The sequence below is a fragment of the Alexandromys fortis genome, unplaced genomic scaffold, assembly GCF_014885135.2.
Source record: "Alexandromys fortis isolate MF-2015 unplaced genomic scaffold, M_Fortis_MF-2015_v1.1 scaffold_324, whole genome shotgun sequence".
Lineage (NCBI taxonomy): Eukaryota > Metazoa > Chordata > Mammalia > Rodentia > Cricetidae > Alexandromys > Alexandromys fortis.
The window spans coordinates 284,334-301,838 of NW_026068221.1; the positions used below are offsets into that span (position 1 = coordinate 284,334).

The window sequence follows — 17,505 nt, forward strand, 5'->3', positions numbered from 1 at the left end:
TAAGGTAACCCACCAAAGGGCCCTCATAACAAACCTCAGTTCCTGTCACTGTAAGTAAAATTAGGCCACAGTGTGCAGTCTTTATGGTTTCTAGATTCCTTCTACAACTGGACGGAGAGTTAAATTTAATATGTAACTCACATCATGACTTTGGCTTCTTCAATGAATTCATCCTCAGACATGGAGCCTTCTCTGATCATCTTGATGGCCACATCATATTGGCCCCTCCATTTCCCATATTTCACTACACCAAATTGTCCAGTTCCAAGCTCCTTCAAGAAGGTCAGGTCCTTTGGATCGATTTCCCATGATCCTACCAATAAAGTCTTGTTGTGATTCTTTGAGGATCTATATATTGCCTATACTACTATATAAGATTCCCAATTAGGGAACAAATAGGAAAAACAGTAAAGGGTGAATTCTCAGGAGTACTAATCTACCTTTCTCTACTCAGGTAACTCTCAAGGGGAGGGGATTACTGGTTGGAGAAATCTGGGGGTTTTAGGTACAAAATGGCCAAAAGGCAAGAAGGTAAACCAAATAATCTTCCAAAATCAGTTATGATTAGGCTAATTATGATAGTTAATAAACCCATGAATGATGTTGAAATTTTTTTACATACTAAAATAGAGCTGGTGAGATGGCCCTATAGGTAAAGGTGTTTGCCACCAAACTTGAAGACCTGAGTTCGATCCCCTGAACCCATATGTTGAAAGGAGAGAAACAACTACAGGTTATCCTCTGACCTATATCTGTGTGCTAATGCACATTTGTGTGTACACACACAAATAAATAAACGTAAAAATGTAAACCATCAACAATAAATCTTTTCCTGAAGCTGCTTTTGCAGTTCCAGAAGAAACCACTAGAGGGAGAAAATTGTTAAATATCTAGAGACAGCTGGCACAGAACAGTCTATCATTTTTTTGTTTTGGTTTGGTTTTCTTTCTTTATTTCTAGACAAGGTTTCTCTGTGGATGTCTGGCTGTCCTGGAACTCACTCTGTAGACCAAGCTGGCCTCAAACTCACAGAGATCTGTCGGTCTCTGCCTCCTGAGTGCTGGGATGAAATGCGTGCGCCACCACCACCCAGCTAACAGAGCAGTATATCTTAAGAACATTCCATAAGACAAGGTCTACTGAGGCAATTCTTGTAACTGCCAGTCCGCCCAACTCAACAGAAAGAAGCCGTTACCATAGCCCAGGCCTGCAGTGGACGGTGCATTCTTGTTTTGTTTAGACACGGGATATTTCAGCCTCGATATGAGTCCTGAAAAAGAAGTTACAGTGTCAGCATAGGGAATAGGAATCCCGTGCACATCATCTTAAATTCTCACAATTCTAACATGAATCTTTCTAAGTAATTTTGAATCCAAGATCTCAAATAATCCACATTGTCTTCTGAAGGTTTCTTTCCTCAAAAAAGTTTTTAAGGACAAAAAAAAAGGAAAATAATAACTGAAATATATTCCTTATTGTTGGGTATGATGGCTCGCACCTGTAATTCCATCAGTCTGGAGACTGAGGCAGAAGGAATACTGTGCGTTTGAAGCCATCCTGGGCTACATGACAAGATAGCAAGACCTTATCTCAAAAAAAAATGTGAAAGAAAAAAAAGACAGAAAGAAATATCCTTCTTACTGAATGACTGAATGTATCCCCACTTGCCAGCCTGGGCTTAGTTCACATCCTGCTTTCTCAAACATGGCAGAAACATGAGTAATTGCTAGTGAACACTTGCTGACTCGTTCGTCATTAGGCTCTCCATTATGTGTCCTTAGCAGCAAATAAGAATCTAGTCGTGGCCTGGAGAAGTGGCTCAGTGGTAAGAGCACATTCTGTTATTTTGTTGTTGTTTGTTTTTTTGTTTGTTTGTTTTTTGTTTTTGTTTTTGTTTTTCGAGACAAGGTTTCTCTGTGGCTTTGGAGCCTGTCCTGGAACTAGCTCTGTAGACCAGGCTGGTCTCGAACTCATAGAGATTCGCCTGCCTCTGCCTCCCGAGTACTGGGATTAAAGGCGTGTGCCACCATCGCCTGGCACATTCTGTTCTTGTAGAGAAACTGAATGCAGGCCCCGGAATACACATAACTATAGTTCCAGGGGATCCAGTGTCTCTGGTCTCCACAGGCACCTTCTCTCATATACACACAACGATACACACACACACACACACACAAGTTAAATAATGAAAATATGTTAAGAATGAGGAGGGAGGGCTGGAGAGATGGCTCAGAGGTTAAGAGCATTGCCTGCTCTTCCAAAGGTCCTGAGTTCAATTCCCAGCAACCACATGGTGGCTCACAACCATCTGTAATGGTGTCTGGTGCCCTCTTCTGGCCTGCAGGCATACACACAGACAGAATATTGTATACATAACAAATAAATAAATATTTAAAAAAAAAGAATGAGGAGGGAGAGAAGTAGTCTTGCCAGTCCTGGTGTGCAGGCCTGTAATCCCAACTCGGGAAACTGAGGCAGGAGAAGCATGAATTCAAGGATGGCCTGAGCTACAGATTAAGGTTCCAGGTCAGCCTGAATAACATAGTGAGAGCCTGTGGAAAAATATAAAAATGTAAAGCTGGACATAGTGGTACAAGCCTTTAATCCCAGCACTGGGAAGCAGAGACAGAGAGGCAGCCTGGTCTGCAAAGCAAAAGGACAGCCAGGGCTACATAGAAAAACCCTGTCTTGAAAGCCAAAGAAAAAAATATAAAAACAAACAAGGCTGGGAAAGTTGCTTAGTGATAGAACACTTGCCTAGAATGGCGAGTTCGATTTTCTGGCACTACATTAAAAGAAAAATCATTCCATTGGCTGCGAGGTATGATTCCATCTTAACTGGTACCCTAGCCAGCATCCCAGGGATTAGCTTTCCTAACTACACTGTGTGACCACATTTCCTCCATCCCTCTGTCTTGGGCACTCACCTGCAGAGTTATGCTGATGGTAGTTAATGAGCTCCGGGATGGTGCTGAAAAGGTGTTTCTCAGCTAGGTAATACTGGCTCTGCGGTGTTGAACACACAACGTAATGGCGTATCACCCCTTGCGGGTCCCTGAATAAACGATATTTAGTCATCAACTTGAGGAGCAGATACGGGAGAACCCAGAGAGTGAAGTGGGGTACCTTTTGAGTTTAAGGCCGAGGAAATGAGAGAGGTAAACCATCAGGAAGTGTTGAGAGGCTACCCTTGTCCTTTGTCCTCATGACATTGGAACAGTAACACTTACCCTGTGGATTTAGCAAATACAGACACGGTGTATTTTCCAGCTTTGCTGGAGTCTCTGACAATGAAACCACCTTCTTTTCCCTGAAACAACGAGAAAGCAGTTCACCATAAGAGAAATTCGTGCTTATGCCTGCATCCTGCCTGCCTAAACACAGGAGAAATGCCCCTGATTTCCCCCTCAAGGTCCAGGTTGGAGACGCAAGCTCCTTGCTTTTAATGAATTAAAAGGTAGAACTGGGATCCCAGTTGAATGGGGACCCAATCCTTGGCTTGTATTTCCTGTGTACAGAGAATGCCTTTTACTTGTGGCCCGCACTCACCTCTTGCTTTAGCAGTTGCTCAGCCTGACTCCGAGTCATGTGCTTGGAATACCACCTGTGAAAAGGGAATACTCAATTGGCTGCTAGGCCATGTCTAGTGTCTTGAAAGTGAGAGCATCCTCAGGTCTTGCTGGTACTATGAGCCCACCATTTCATTCCAACACTATCAAGGATCTATCAGTATAATCCACACAGCAAACTCTAGGTCTTTCAAAGCTCAAGCTGACCCCGAGAACTGGTGCAGAGGGTGGAGGGCAAGCAAGTAGCAGCATTTATAAGAAAGTATTAGGAATGACTCTCTCAAGGACAATCCAATTCAATGGTGAAGGAAAAAAAGGCCACCGGTTCGATTTTGGGGTTTTTATGCTTGTAAATCTTTCCTGTGAGTTTCAGTGCCTTGAGTGAGATTCTTCTGTATTATGGAGTATGAGCGAGATTCTTCTGTATTTGGGAAAATGAAAAAACTTTCCAGCATTCATAGGGATAGGGATTTGTGGGTGAGCATCCTAACAAAATGTAGACACTAACTTTGCATGGTGGCATCAATTGACTGAGTTGGTACTAATTTTGATATCAATCTTTAAATAAACAAAACTCATTAAAAGTATATATATGTGTGTGTGTGTGTGCGTGCATTATGTATAAGTATATGTGTGTGTGTGTGTATTATTCCCAACACTCGAGGCAGGCAGATCTCTGTGAGTTCAAGGCCAGCCTGGTCTACAGAACAGCCAGGCCTACACAGAAAAAAAAAAAAACCTTGTCTTGAAAAACAAAAAAGTATAAAAAAGTATATACTGGGGGCTAGAGAGACAGCTCAACAATTAAGAGAACTGGCTTGTTTTCCAGAGGACCTGGGTTCAATTCCCAGCACTCACATGGCATCTCATCACTGACTGTAACTCCCATTCCAAAGGATCCTCACCCAGTATCCTCACACAGACATATGTGCAGGCAAAACACCAATACACGTGAAATAAAAATAAATAAGTTATTTTTTAATGTATAAAAATCATGCACTGTGCCGTTTCTTGCAAGTCCATGCGCTGAGAACCTAGGCATACTCACTCGTACATCTCTATGGAGTCTTCTGCTTCAGTGACATAGTTATTAGGGATGTAGCCTTCCTGCCTGTAGAGGAGACAATATGGTCACGCAGTGCTTCTTTACCCTCAAGTAGACAGACTCCTGTACCCACTTCCCTGAGTTCAAACCAAATCTCAGAGACATAAATATACCCCTTAAAGAAGACTATATTGCTGATGCATAGTTAATCCAGTGAAGGGTGGAGCTTCTGAACTTTGACATTGCACTGTGTGCATCACTACAGATGTTCTTAAAGGTGACAGGTGCTGCATTAGAGCTGTACACTGGGAAATACTTGAAGGGAGAGTGAACTCATTGTGTTGTGAGAAGAATACGCTCTGATCCAGACACAGCACAGGAGAATCCTGTTAGCAGCATTTTGTGTGCAGGTGGAGCAGGCAGGCAAAGGCTCAGGAGGGGCTGCACACACTCACCCATTTTTTTTTACCTATTAGTTCAGGCTTTTTATTAAGTAACTCTGACATCTTAAACTAACCCATTTCTATACACTCACCCATTTTTATCCCGTGCTCGCCACCACGTTTGGCTGCTTTCCTCCAGGATAATGTACTCCTCGCCCTTTAGCAACTTCAAGTCATTTGCATTCATTGGCATATAATCATAAAGGGCCACGACCTTTTTCAGTTCACTTGTGGCGACTGGTGCTGCTGTTGGCTCAGGGGGGAGTGGCTTTTTCAAGATCTGTGCGGTTGGGAGGAAAAGTAGAAGGGGAGAAGGTTGGCTAGTCATCAGACATTTTCCTCTCCTCCTTTCTAACTCTCTGGTTTACAGGAGGAAGAAACCACTCTAACTCACATCAGGCACAATGAATATCTTAGTCAACTTTCATTCCATGACCTTTCAAGTAAGCCCCAAGCAGGTGTTCCCAGCTGCAGTCCACGTGAAGATCACCTAGGGAGTGAGTGTTTCAACACTCCTCTCTCCAGAAAGTTTTCAACAGACCAACTACATCGCATTTTCTGCTTGCGGGACCCAAACATTAGCATTCTCTATCTGCGACCAGGAAACCTACTTGATACACTGATCCAGTAACTGATTCAGAACCTCGGGTTCCTTCTTTGCAAAATGATCACGATAAAATCTAAAGTCAAAATGGAGCCCCAAATCAAGCTTTTTAACTGATATTTCTTCCCCCACTGTGTGTGTGTATTCATGCAAGTGTGCCACAGTGAACGTGTGGAAGCCAGAGTACAATTTTTCTTTAACCACGTGTATCCCAAGGATCAAACTTGGGTTGTCAGACTCAGTGGAAGACGTCTTTACCCGACAAGTCATCTCAACGGCACCCCAAAGCACTCTGGAGTCAAAGGCAGGGGGATTAAGAGTTTGAGGTCAGTCAAACATGATCCCACATATGGCAGCACTTGGCATGGGGACGTAGAAAGATTAGTAGTTAAAGACCACCTGAAACTAGATATTAGTTTGAGACCAGTTTTGGCTACCTAAGACCATTTCCTCCCCCTCTACTCCACCCCAAAAAAAGGAGAAGAGAGAGAGATTGAGGCCACCTTGGATTACATAGTGAGACTCTATCTCAAAATGCAAAAGAGAAAGCAAGAAAGAAACAAATGGAAAATGGCAGTGGCAGAATCTAAAAATGTTCAGTGCTCAATTCTTTAAGATTTATTATGTATACAGTGTTCTGCCTGCATGCCAGAAGAGGGCGCCAGATCACATTACAGATGGTTATGAGTAACCGTGTGCTTGTTGGGAATTGAACTCAGGACCTCTGGGAGAACAGCCAGTGTTCTTAACTGCTGAGTCATCTCTCCAGCCCAAGTGCTAAAGTCTTTTAACGTTACTGTATGTTTGAACACACTTCTAACTAAAAGAAATAAGTTGGGCATGGTGGGGCATGACTTTAATCCCACCACTCTAGAGGCAGAGGCAGGCAGATCTCTGTGAGTTTGAGGTCAGCCTGTCTACAGGGTGAGTTCCAGGGTAGCCAGGGCTAAGTAGTGAGATGCTGTCTTATCCTAGTCAGAGTTTCTATTGATGTGAAGAGATACCATGACCACGGCAATTCTTATAGAGGAAAATCTTTAACTGGGGCTGGCTTACATTTTCAGAGGTTTAGTTCATTATCGTCATGGCAGGAAGCATGGTGGTTACAGGCAGACATGGTGCTGGAGAAGGAGCTGAGAGGGCTCTATATCCAGATCCAAAGGCAGTAGGAAGGGACTGCGCCACTAGGCCTGATTTGGACATCTAAATCTTTAAGATTTATTTATTATATATACAGTGTTCAAATCCCACCCTCTAGTAACACAGTTTCTCCAACAAAGCCACACCTACTATAGCAAAGCCACACCTCCTAATAGTGCCACTCCCTAGGAGCCTATAGGGGCCATTTTCTTTCCAATGACTGTGTCTCAAAAAATTGAGACTAAATACATTAAATAGCTGCCAAGAGCTATGTGATAGTCCTCTTCTCATCGAAGAGGAAGTCTAAGTAGATGGGCAAACCCTTTTGCTCAGTGTAAACATCAATGAGCACTTCCAAATTGCAGGCAAGTCTAAGACTCTAATGTGTGCTCAGCGATTCACAACAGTTTTCTGTTGTTTTGTTTTTTGAAACAGGGCTTCCCTGTGTAGTCCTGGCTGTACTGGAACTCGCTCTGTAGAGCAGGCTAGACTCAGTTCGGAGATTCTCCTGCCTCTGCCTCCTGAGTGCTGGGATTAAAAGTATGGGCCACCATGCCTGGTGACAAGTTTGCATTCAGCCCACAGCTGTATGTAACTTCCCATTATACCTGATCTTCCTCTGGAGTAGGGGGAAGAGGCTTTTTCGTTTTTCGATGAGAACTCCCAGGTTTTAAGCCTGTAAAACAAGAAGCCAGGGACACTATACGACGCATTTTAGGGAGGGCCCAGAGATGGGTTTGGCTTTGGTGCTGTATACACCGCATCTGGCAAGTCAAAATGAGATTCTGGGTACTTAGCCACTCATCTTAGCATAACACCAGCTGAATTTCAGCCCGCATTAACTAATAACCCCAGCAGTCAAAATGTGCAAATTTGTGCCATGTCCTTGAATTTGACAGGCCCTTGAGACTGTGACGGAAATAATCTCAAGGGAAGGAGAAATCAGAGTGGGGATACAGTTGTCTGAAGCCTTGGGTTCCATCCCCAGCAACACACACACACACACACACACGCCTGTGCACACACACAGGAGAGGGGTTGTATTGATCAGATATCTTACTTCCATTCCTGTTCTCCAAAATTTGGCAGCCCATGGCATTTTTGGCTGTCTGAGAGCAGCAGAGATACTGTCCATCAATCCAGAAGCAAGGGTGGTATTTCTGTACCAGGTCACTATTGTAGCGGATTACTGTTGCGAAAGAGAAGAGAGATCACACAGAATAGGCCAGAGAATATGCCATCTGCCTGCTTCCTCTTTGCCAGAGGTAAGTGTTGATCATCAAACAACTCCCCTCTCTCCTTAACCACCCTGAAGGACACAGACAGCAAGGAGCCAGGCTGGTTCACAGGGGTAGCCTGGCCTGCCTGTTCGCACTGATTTGAATTATTTCCTGCACACTTGTCTCCTTTTTTTTTTTTTTGGTTTTTCAAGACAGGGTTTCTCTGTGTAGCCTTGGCTGTCCTGGAACTCCCTCTGTAGACCATGCTGGTCTGGAACCCACTGAGATTCACCTGTAGCTGCCTCCCGAGTGCTAGAATTAAAGGCTACACCACCACGACATAGCCACAGTTAGCTTCAGTGGCCTGTCATAATGAGTATTCTCCAACCAACACAATAAAACTGGCGGATGCCTCCAGAACCCAATGACAAAGATATGCGTGTTTTCCCAGTAATCATTATAATTATCGTACCAGGCAGTTGTTAACTATGATGTTTGTTTTTCAGAAGAGGGAAATACATGAGCCTAGGTCTAACTCATTCCATATTTTACTATACCAATTTCCTGGTTCCCAATTTCTGAGTCATCTTTGTTATTGTTTGTTGAGACAGAGTCTCACTGTACAGCCCAGGTTGGCCTGGAATTCACTATGTAGCCCGGGATAGCCTTATACTTAAAATTAACCACTACTGCCTCAGTCTCTCTTATCTTGAGGTTCCAGGTGTGAGCTACTCTGCTTGGATCCTAAGTCATATTTTAGGGACACCTGCCTTAGGGAGAACTTGCAGTATTCGGTTTTCTGTGTGCATAGACAGATTAGTCACCAGAACTGAGCTTGAGAGAAATTGTGTGTCTGCCTTTAGGAGAAACCAAACACACATATAAACCAAAAAAACCCACAAAATTCCAATCTTCCTTGGCCACTAAGTAAGACAAATATATATATATATATTTGAGTATATACACTCATATATATATGAGTGTGTGTATAAATATATATAAAGATAATTATATACATAAATAATTATATGTATATAATCTTCTTATTGCCAAAATACACATGCAGTTCCATTTCCCTTACAGGGCTGGTAGGCAGGCTCTAAAAGTCTTCAAAAATCAAAGTAATTGGCAAATAGTGGTTTACAGATATGTGCAATTATTGTTCATAATTAATTAACTCAGTGGCATCTCAAGAACCTTACAGTTGGCCGGGCGGTGGTGGCGGATCTTTGTGAGTTTGAAGCTAGCCTGGTCTACAAGAGCTAGTTCCAGGACAGGCTCCAAAGCCACAGAGAAATCCTGTCTCAAAAAACTGTTTAAAAAAAAAAAAACCTTACAGTGAACTCAATTTCAAAACTTTTTTTTTTGTCTTAGGGTTTTTTCTTGCTGTTTTGTCTTGATTTTCATTTTTTTTTAGAGAGACAATATAAAGCGGGGTAGGGAGATGGGGAAGATTATTCTAGAGTCTAGGAGGAGTTGGGGGAAGGGGAAACCATGATCAAAATATATTGTATTAAAAATAGTTTCATTTTTAAAAAAGGATCCAGGGCAGGGCAAATAGACAGATGGTGAAAGTACTTATCACTGAAGCCTGACACCCTGAACTGGGTTCTCAGACCCCACTTACAAAACTTAACTGCGGTCTGCAAATCTGTAACTGTAGCAATCCTATTGAGATGGATGTCAGAGAAGAAAATCAAGGTGGAAGGTGGAGGCAGGACAGTCCCCTTTAAAAGGCTTCTAGAATGGTGTGGGATAACTGAGAAAAGTCAGACAGTGGAAACAGGAGGTCCTGAGTTCAATTCGCAGCAACTACATGGTTTCACAACCATGAGATCAGGCACCCTCTTCTGGCCTGCAGAGATACATGCAGACAGAACACTGTATACATAAAAAAAAAAAAAAACAAATAAATCTTTAAAAAGTGGGGGTGGGGAGTGGACAGTGGAAACAGCTGACAACATTAGGCATTGGGACAAAGACCCAGGCTGCTCCAAACACGTGCACACTACTGCCAAGAAGACTCTTTTATAACATGAGATCAAAACCAGAACATTCCAGTGTAGAAAATACCTTAAGTTCTGAGAGCTTACTAGTCATTCCTTACTCGTTTAAAGCTGTGGGAAGAGGCCTAGAAATCTGAAGGGCCATTTGTATTTTACAGGTGACCAAGCTAAAAGTAACATAAAAGTAAAAAGTGCATGACTATAATCCCAGCACTTGGAAGGCTGAGACAGGAAGATCAAAAGTTCAAAGTTTGGCTGGGCTTCATACAATACAAAACCCCTAAGTTGAAGATGTAGCTCACTTGAGAGAGCACAAGCTTAGCACGCACAAGACCCTGGGTTCAATCCCTCATGAAACAGGTGTAGGGAGCCAGGTGGTGGTGGCAAATGCCTCGGGAGATAGAGGCGGGCAGAGTTCGAGGCCAGCTTGGTCTACAGAGTGAGTTAGTTCCAGGACAGGCCCCAAAGCTACACAGAGAAACCCTGTCTCAAAAAACAAAACGAACAAAATAAAATGAAACAAGACAAAAATAGATGTAGCGGCATGCACTGGTAATCCCAGGACTCAGGGGTAGAGGCTGAAGTTCAAGGCCATCCATCCTTAAGTACTAGCAAGTTCGAGGCCAGTCTGCACTATAGGAAACCCTCTCTCTCTCTCTCAAAAAAAAAAAAAAAAAAAACAAGCAAAACAACAAAAAAGGTGCTTTTCACAACATGCACGAGGGGTGCAGCATGCACTGGGGAAGGGGTGCATGCAGTGCTAGGAACTGGGCACACTAGGCTAGCGCTGTACCACTGAGCCGCATTCCCAGTTCCTCATCATGACCTTTGAGACTTTTACCCGCTTTCCCCTGTCAACTTTTCAGGGTTCCTCTTCACATCACCAAGCACAGTGTGGTGGCAGTTGCATCACCTACAGAGACTTGAAAAATACTAATGTAATACAAGTGCCCAGCAGTTCATCTACCTGTAATTATTAGCAGGCGCAGGTATTTCTAAATAATGCCACTGAAACTCCACCCTGCCTAGGCTAATTGCTCTGACTACAAGCGCCCTCTGCTTCTCCCCGCTCCCTTCACCAAGGGCTTTAAGACCTCCAGTTCCTCTGTGCCTTGTGGAGGACAGGCACCGATAGACACTGCTAGAATACTTAACACTGGGCCACTCTGACCAACCAGTCTATGCATATACTACTGGGGTGGGGGTGGGATAAAGCTTCCTACTTTCTCCAGTTTCAAGGCACTCAGTATCCTCTTAGTACGTGCGGGACTGTGGTGGTGCAGCCTTTAATCCCAGCACTCAGAAGGCTGAGGCAGGTAGATCTCTGAATTCCAAGCTAGAACTATCTACAAAGGGAGCTCCAGGTCTTCCAAAGCTACATAGCAAGTGAGACCCTGTCTAAAAAAAAAAAAAAATTATAGGTCCACGTCTGTAATCCCAGCACTTGGGAGTCTCAGGCAGAAGTTCAGGGTCAACCTGGGTTACAAAACAAGTTCCAGAGCAGTTGGGGCTCTGTGGTGCGACTCTAGCCCCAAAGTAACAACAAAAAGGAACTACTTACATTCCCGAATAGTGTCTGTTTCTTAAGAAGTCCCTCTGGGAGGGACGGCTGGAGAGTTGGCTCAGCTGTTAAGAGCATTTGGTGCTCTACCGGAGGACTTGGCTTTGATTCCCAGCCCCCACATAGTAGGTCACAAACATATGCAACTCCAGTTCCAGGAGACCCGATGCTGCCTTCTGACCTCTGTTGGCACCCAGCATGCACAAGCTGCACATCCATACATAGAGGCAAAATACTAACATGCATAAAATAAAATAAAATAAAATAAGAAGTCTTCTGGGATTGGTAGTTCCATGGTAGAAGGGTTGCCTAGTCTTTGGCCAGGCCTGCTGCATTACGGCTGCCTCAGCACTTGGAACTCTAAAGTAGGAAGAGCCATGAGTCTGAGGCCAGCCTCAGGTGCACAGTGAATTTTAAACTAGATTGGTCTACATAATGAGACCCTGTCTCGAAACGAACAAGACAAAGCCAAAGAGCACAAGGACAACAAAAGTTTGAAGACAGCATCCCTACTTTTGTTGTACATCGAGGCCTGGCATTTCCTGCAACTTAGAAACGAATTATAAAAGCAGGTGTTCCATCAGGAGAACTTAGGGGAGACTGATAGCTTCAGTAAGCTCAATGGTTGGTGCTTACTCTCTGAGTACTTGAAAGCCTGATCTATGGCACTCACGCTACCAGAAGACTGTCTAAAATTCTGTTTCAAACAGGCATAATTCGCTCCCCTTATTTGTTATTGAAGCTCTGCTTGTGCCATTGCTCCGTCAATTTTGATGAGATCAGGGCAGTTGTATCTGAAGGTCAATTAGGATAGGCTTTGTTGAGCTTGACCAAACAAATTCAAGAATAGATGTGAGACTGAGGTGTACAGTTCAGCAACAAAACAAGTGCTTAGCATGACCAAGGTCCTGGTTTTCTGTACTAGCACTAAAGAGGAGGAGGAGGGATAGGAGAGAAATGCTTATAGTTGTAATGTAGAACTACCCATTGTTGTGTTCAAGAAAAATGGAACGAAAGAGCTCGTGTCTAAGTTCTCGTGATATGGCTATTTTATGGAAGATTCCATTGAGAAAGTCACCATAAACCTGGTGTGGTGATTCACGCCTATAATCCTAGCACTGATAGGGTTGAGTCAGAAGGCTGGCCCTAAGTTTAATACCGGCCTGGGCTACATTATGAGATATGGTTATAAAGTAAAATAAAAATAGAAAGAGGCAGGGAGATGGAGGCAGGTAAAGGCTCTTACCAGCAAATCTGCTAACCTGACTTCAATCCCCAGGATCCACATGATGAGAAGAGAGAGTTGAATCCCACAAGGCAAGTTGTCCTCTGACCTTCAGACTTGTAGCATGGTGCTCATGTTTGTACACACATGCTCTCAAATTTAATAAAAGGTGGAGGAGGAAGAAGAGGAGGAGGAAGGGGAAGACGCGCTGGTAAAGGAGGAGGAGGAGGAGGTGAAGGAGGAGGAAAAGAAGAAGAAAGAGGAAACAGAAAATAGAGCAGCTGGATATTAGGTCCTGCTTTAAAAATTAAGGTACAACGTACTTAGGGTAAAGACACAGACCTATGGTGTATACCAAGCCACTTCTGTCCCTCAGTGCTTCCCCTCACTGAGATCGGATACTTTGGAAGGCGCCTCCATGCCGCTCTACGATTAATACCCCTCAATGCTCAGATGAAACCTTCTTTGGGCGCACCAAAAGAACTAAAGGCGTGGACTACCACAAGCAGGACAGCTCCCCTTTTCCCCCATTATTAGCACCAAAGACTATCCTGAGATTATTAAGACTTCCATCTGAATCTCTCAGCAACAATACAAATCGCTAGAAGCTGCTCCTGCTTCGTCTCCTCAGGGTGACTCAGGCAGCTGAAAGCCTAGTTGATTCTAAAAAGATGTCACTGTTAGGTGAGCTCTGGCTGCTGTTTCCACGCAAGCCAGTGACACGCCATACTTGTCCTTAGTCCAGCTTTAGCGCATGGAACTACTTCCACACTGAAGTTTTGCCTTTGTATTTGAATAGTCTAGGTAGCAAGGCCCAGGGCTTGCACATGCTAGGCAAGCCCTTGACCACTGAGATACATCTTCAGTCCTGTAGGTTTTGGGGCGGGGGGGGGGGAGAAGAAAGAAAGACCACAATTTAAAAATAGCAAGCGATGAAACACGGTTTCTCATATAACACCTCTGTAACATCTTTTTTTTTTTGTGTGTGTGTGTAAAGTATATCCTGAAGATAGCTAAAAATAATTAAGGACAGTAATAAATTAAGCCCAATTAAGTTGCGAAGAAGGAGAAGAAGCAGCAGTTTCTGCTTTGTCCCCTGTGGGATGGCCAAAGAGGTCTGACAAGTTATACAGGGCACATCTTCAGCAAAGCAGAAGGGAACGCAAAACTGCACCTAGGTACCCTGACCTAGGTCTACTGACCATTAGCAAACCAGCTGAAGAGACAGTGTTTTTGTCATTCTGGCTTTATGCTTAGCCCATTGTAATTTGGTTAATGAGCTTGGTTTGGAAACGAATGTTTGAAGTGTAAAAGAACTGCCAACTCACACATTTCTCCCTCGCTTCTCCTCAGATAGGCTGCCCATGGCTTCCTGTTTCCTAACTCACTGTCAGCCATTCGTGCAGAGCCTAAACTGGTGGCAGGTACTTACTCCCATAGAAAAATCTATTTGGGTATTTATCAATGGCTTTCCGTGTGCTTGAAACACTGACGAAGAAACCAAAGAGGTACAAATCTTGATGCCTCGGTAGTTCTTATACCAGTCGCTAGGAATAGTTCTCTGGCCTGGAGAAAGTCTATTTGTTTTGCGAATCGAATCTCGAGCCTGTAGCCAGGCTTCACCACTGACTGGCACATGCTCATGAGCGGGTAGGTCGTTTCTTTGAGTCTCAGTTCTTTCACGTGGAAATAGGAGAGAGCTAAATCAGAAAATTATTTTGAGGATTGAATAAGCCGACGCATTTGAAGCACTTATCACAGATCCTGGTACACAGTCATTGCCTGTAACGTGTATTGTTGCTCTTAGTCCAAGATTACTGTGAGAATGAAACACAGTTAATCCAGATAAGGTTACTTAGCTCCGTGTCGGCTACACAGTAAGAACTCAATAACTAAATGGTTCTTCCGATCCTTTTCTCCTTCAGTTTGAAAGAATTGGTGATTGCAATGTGTACTAAGTATACTTTCACGGCAAACCGCTGAGTATTGGAGTCTAAATGTTCGTGAAGACAAAGGGCTGTCGTGCAATAACCCAACTGTGCCGTTATCAGGCTGCCCTCCTTCCTGTTTCTCGAGGCAGCCTTTCCTGATGTCAACTCAACCAGTTAATCTCTCAGTCACTTGACACGTCGCTATATATACACACGAGACTCTGTGCATGCATCCTGTGCTGCAAGCATCTGCAGCGAAACTTATCTCTACCACTGTGCGGTGAAGCCCTGAGGAAATATTCAAGTTTAGGTCTTCCCGAAGCAATGACTACAAGCTAGCTCCTTCAGAGATAGTGCCCCACAGTGAGGAGATGCTTGCCCCATTCTATCTGGTGCCTTATGGTTTTTCTTATACTTTCACACGTGTTATTATTTGTTTGATTCTTAGGCAACACCGGAGGTGGGTATGGCAGGCATTAGCATCATTGCCATTTGGGAGGAAAAGTTGGACCACCAAGAAGCCCATGGCTTACTTGCCTAAAGTCAATAATAGAAAGTGGCTTGAAACTGAACTCTTTGTCTCTGGCTTCAAGCACCGCCACACCCCAGCTAATTAATTTCTAGAGCTAGGTATTTCATATCCAGGACTTGAAATATTGGATAATCACTGAGCAACATATCACCTTTGTAAATGGTGCAGCATTTGCATGATATTGTTAGAGAAAGTTTTATATAAATAAGAAAATGAAGGTGTTCACAGTTACAAAACTGCATTAGAAAGGGCTGCTGAAGCTTTGTTTGTCATAGTCAAAACCTGCAAACAACCTAAATGCCCCTCAGTCGAAGAATGGATAAGGTAAATGTGGTTCATTTACACAATGGAGTATACACAGCAGAAAAAATAACGACATCTTGAATTTTGCAGGAACATGGATGGAGATAGAAAACATTATTTTGAGTGAGGTGACCCAAACACAGAAAAACAATTATCACATGTACTCACTCACAGGCAGTTTTTAAACATAAAGCAAAGAAAACCAGCCTACAAAGCACAATCCTAGAGAACTTAGACAACAATGCAGACACTAAGAGAGACATACATAGATCTAATCTACATGGGAAGTAGAAAAAGACAAGATCTCCTGAGTAAATTGGGAGCATGGGGACCTTGCGGGAGGGTTAAGTGGGGGAGGGTAGAGGCAGGGAGGGAAGCAGAGAAAAATGTAGAGCTCAATAAATTGCAATAAAAAATGCATACATATATATTAAAAAAGAAAGGACTGCTGAGATGGTTTCCTGGGTAAAGGAGCTTTCATATGCAATTCAAGGAGAAAGCCAACTACTGAAAGTATCTCCATATACATGCTGTGGCAGGCAGACACACACATCATCATCATCATCATCAACATCATCATCATCATCATATAATAAAGCACAAAATTGCACTGGAGAGATGACAGGACCAGGTTACAATTCAGTCTAGTATGTCATCTTTTGTTCATATGTTGAGGCAAACAGTCTCGATCTTTCTCTCCCTCCTCTGAGTCCTTTCTCTTCCATTAATTCATTTTTCCTTTCTCTATACCTCAATTCTCCTTCTCTCTCTTGCCTCTCCTCTCTTTCTTATGATTTCTTTCTTTTACTTTTGTTGTTGTTGTTTTTTAATCAGGGTTTCTCTGTAGCTTTGCAACCTTTCCTGGCACTAGCTCTTGTAGACCAGGCTGGCTTTGGACTCATAGAGATCCACCTGCCTCTGCCTTCCCAGTGCTGGGATTAAAGGTGTGCTTCACCACCACTCGGTTCTCTTTTCCTTTTTAAAACTAGTTTACTTTCCAAGTAAAACTCACCATTTTTGAGCTGGTGAATCCAACGCTTTCTCAGCTCTTCAGTTGGGGAGAAAACATAGAGAGGTCCTTCATCATATACAACCTGGAATTATGAACATACCACATTTCAAGGTTAGGGTTCAGAAAATAGAAGAAAAATCTTAAAGCAATAAGTCAATCTTAAGGAACAACACTGTATATCTGTTGTATAAAAGAAAGAAAGAAAACCAGGGTCTTCAGTTAGCTGTGGTCCAGAGGTAAACCAGTTGAAGAATTCCTGAACACTTAAGTCCAGGGATGCAAGACCTCAAAGCCCTTGGCTTTTCAATACTCTTAAGCCCTTTTGATGTATATTTTAATTTATGTGCCTATTTAGTCCACAATATCTCACTTAGCATTTGGTAGAGTTTTTTTTTTCTTTAACAAGGGATATTTTAGCCGGGCGGTGGTGGCAGAGGACTCAGGAGGCAGAGGCAGGAGGATCTCTGTGAGTTCAAGGCCAGCCTGGTCTACAAGAGCTAGTTTCAGAACAGGTTCTAAAACTACAGCGAAATTCTGTCTTGAAAAACAAAAACAAAACCCAAAACAAACAAGAAATATTTTATGATCACAGTATTAAATTTTGGTTTTTATGGAAGAAAATTGAAAGACAATATATATGACCTAAACTTTGATTAGTATTTGTGGGTTTTTCAAATTGGAAAAGAGGAAGTAAATTTTCTTTTTTTTTAAAATTATTTATTAAATATTTCTGTCTCTTCCCCACCTCCGCCTCCCCTTTCCCTCCCCCTCCCCCAATCATGTCCCTCTCCCTCCCTCCCGTCCCGTGGGAAGTCCAAGGAAAACCCTCCTCTGTCCAGGTCTCGTAAGGTGAGCATCCAAACAGCCTAGGCTCCCACAAAGCCAATACATGCAATAGGATCAAAAACCCATTG

At 43.2% G+C, this 17,505-nt stretch overlaps 1 protein-coding gene across 2 annotated transcripts in view; it reads right to left on the reverse strand.

Moving 5' to 3' along the window:
- Btk (Bruton tyrosine kinase) overlaps positions 1–17,505 on the reverse strand; it is a 51,405-nt gene that overhangs the window by 9,858 nt on the left and 24,042 nt on the right. For both annotated transcript variants that reach the window (XM_050130574.1, XM_050130575.1), the window contains exons 5-14: positions 16,592–16,673; positions 7,862–7,990; positions 7,410–7,477; positions 5,150–5,337; positions 4,618–4,680; positions 3,550–3,604; positions 3,231–3,310; positions 2,928–3,055; positions 1,196–1,270; positions 142–313 (exon numbers count right to left, since the gene is read on the reverse strand). In XM_050130574.1, the coding sequence (XP_049986531.1) occupies positions 142–313; positions 1,196–1,270; positions 2,928–3,055; positions 3,231–3,310; positions 3,550–3,604; positions 4,618–4,680; positions 5,150–5,337; positions 7,410–7,477; positions 7,862–7,990; positions 16,592–16,673 (1,040 nt within the window). The remainder of the gene's footprint in view (positions 1–141; positions 314–1,195; positions 1,271–2,927; positions 3,056–3,230; positions 3,311–3,549; positions 3,605–4,617; positions 4,681–5,149; positions 5,338–7,409; positions 7,478–7,861; positions 7,991–16,591; positions 16,674–17,505) is intronic.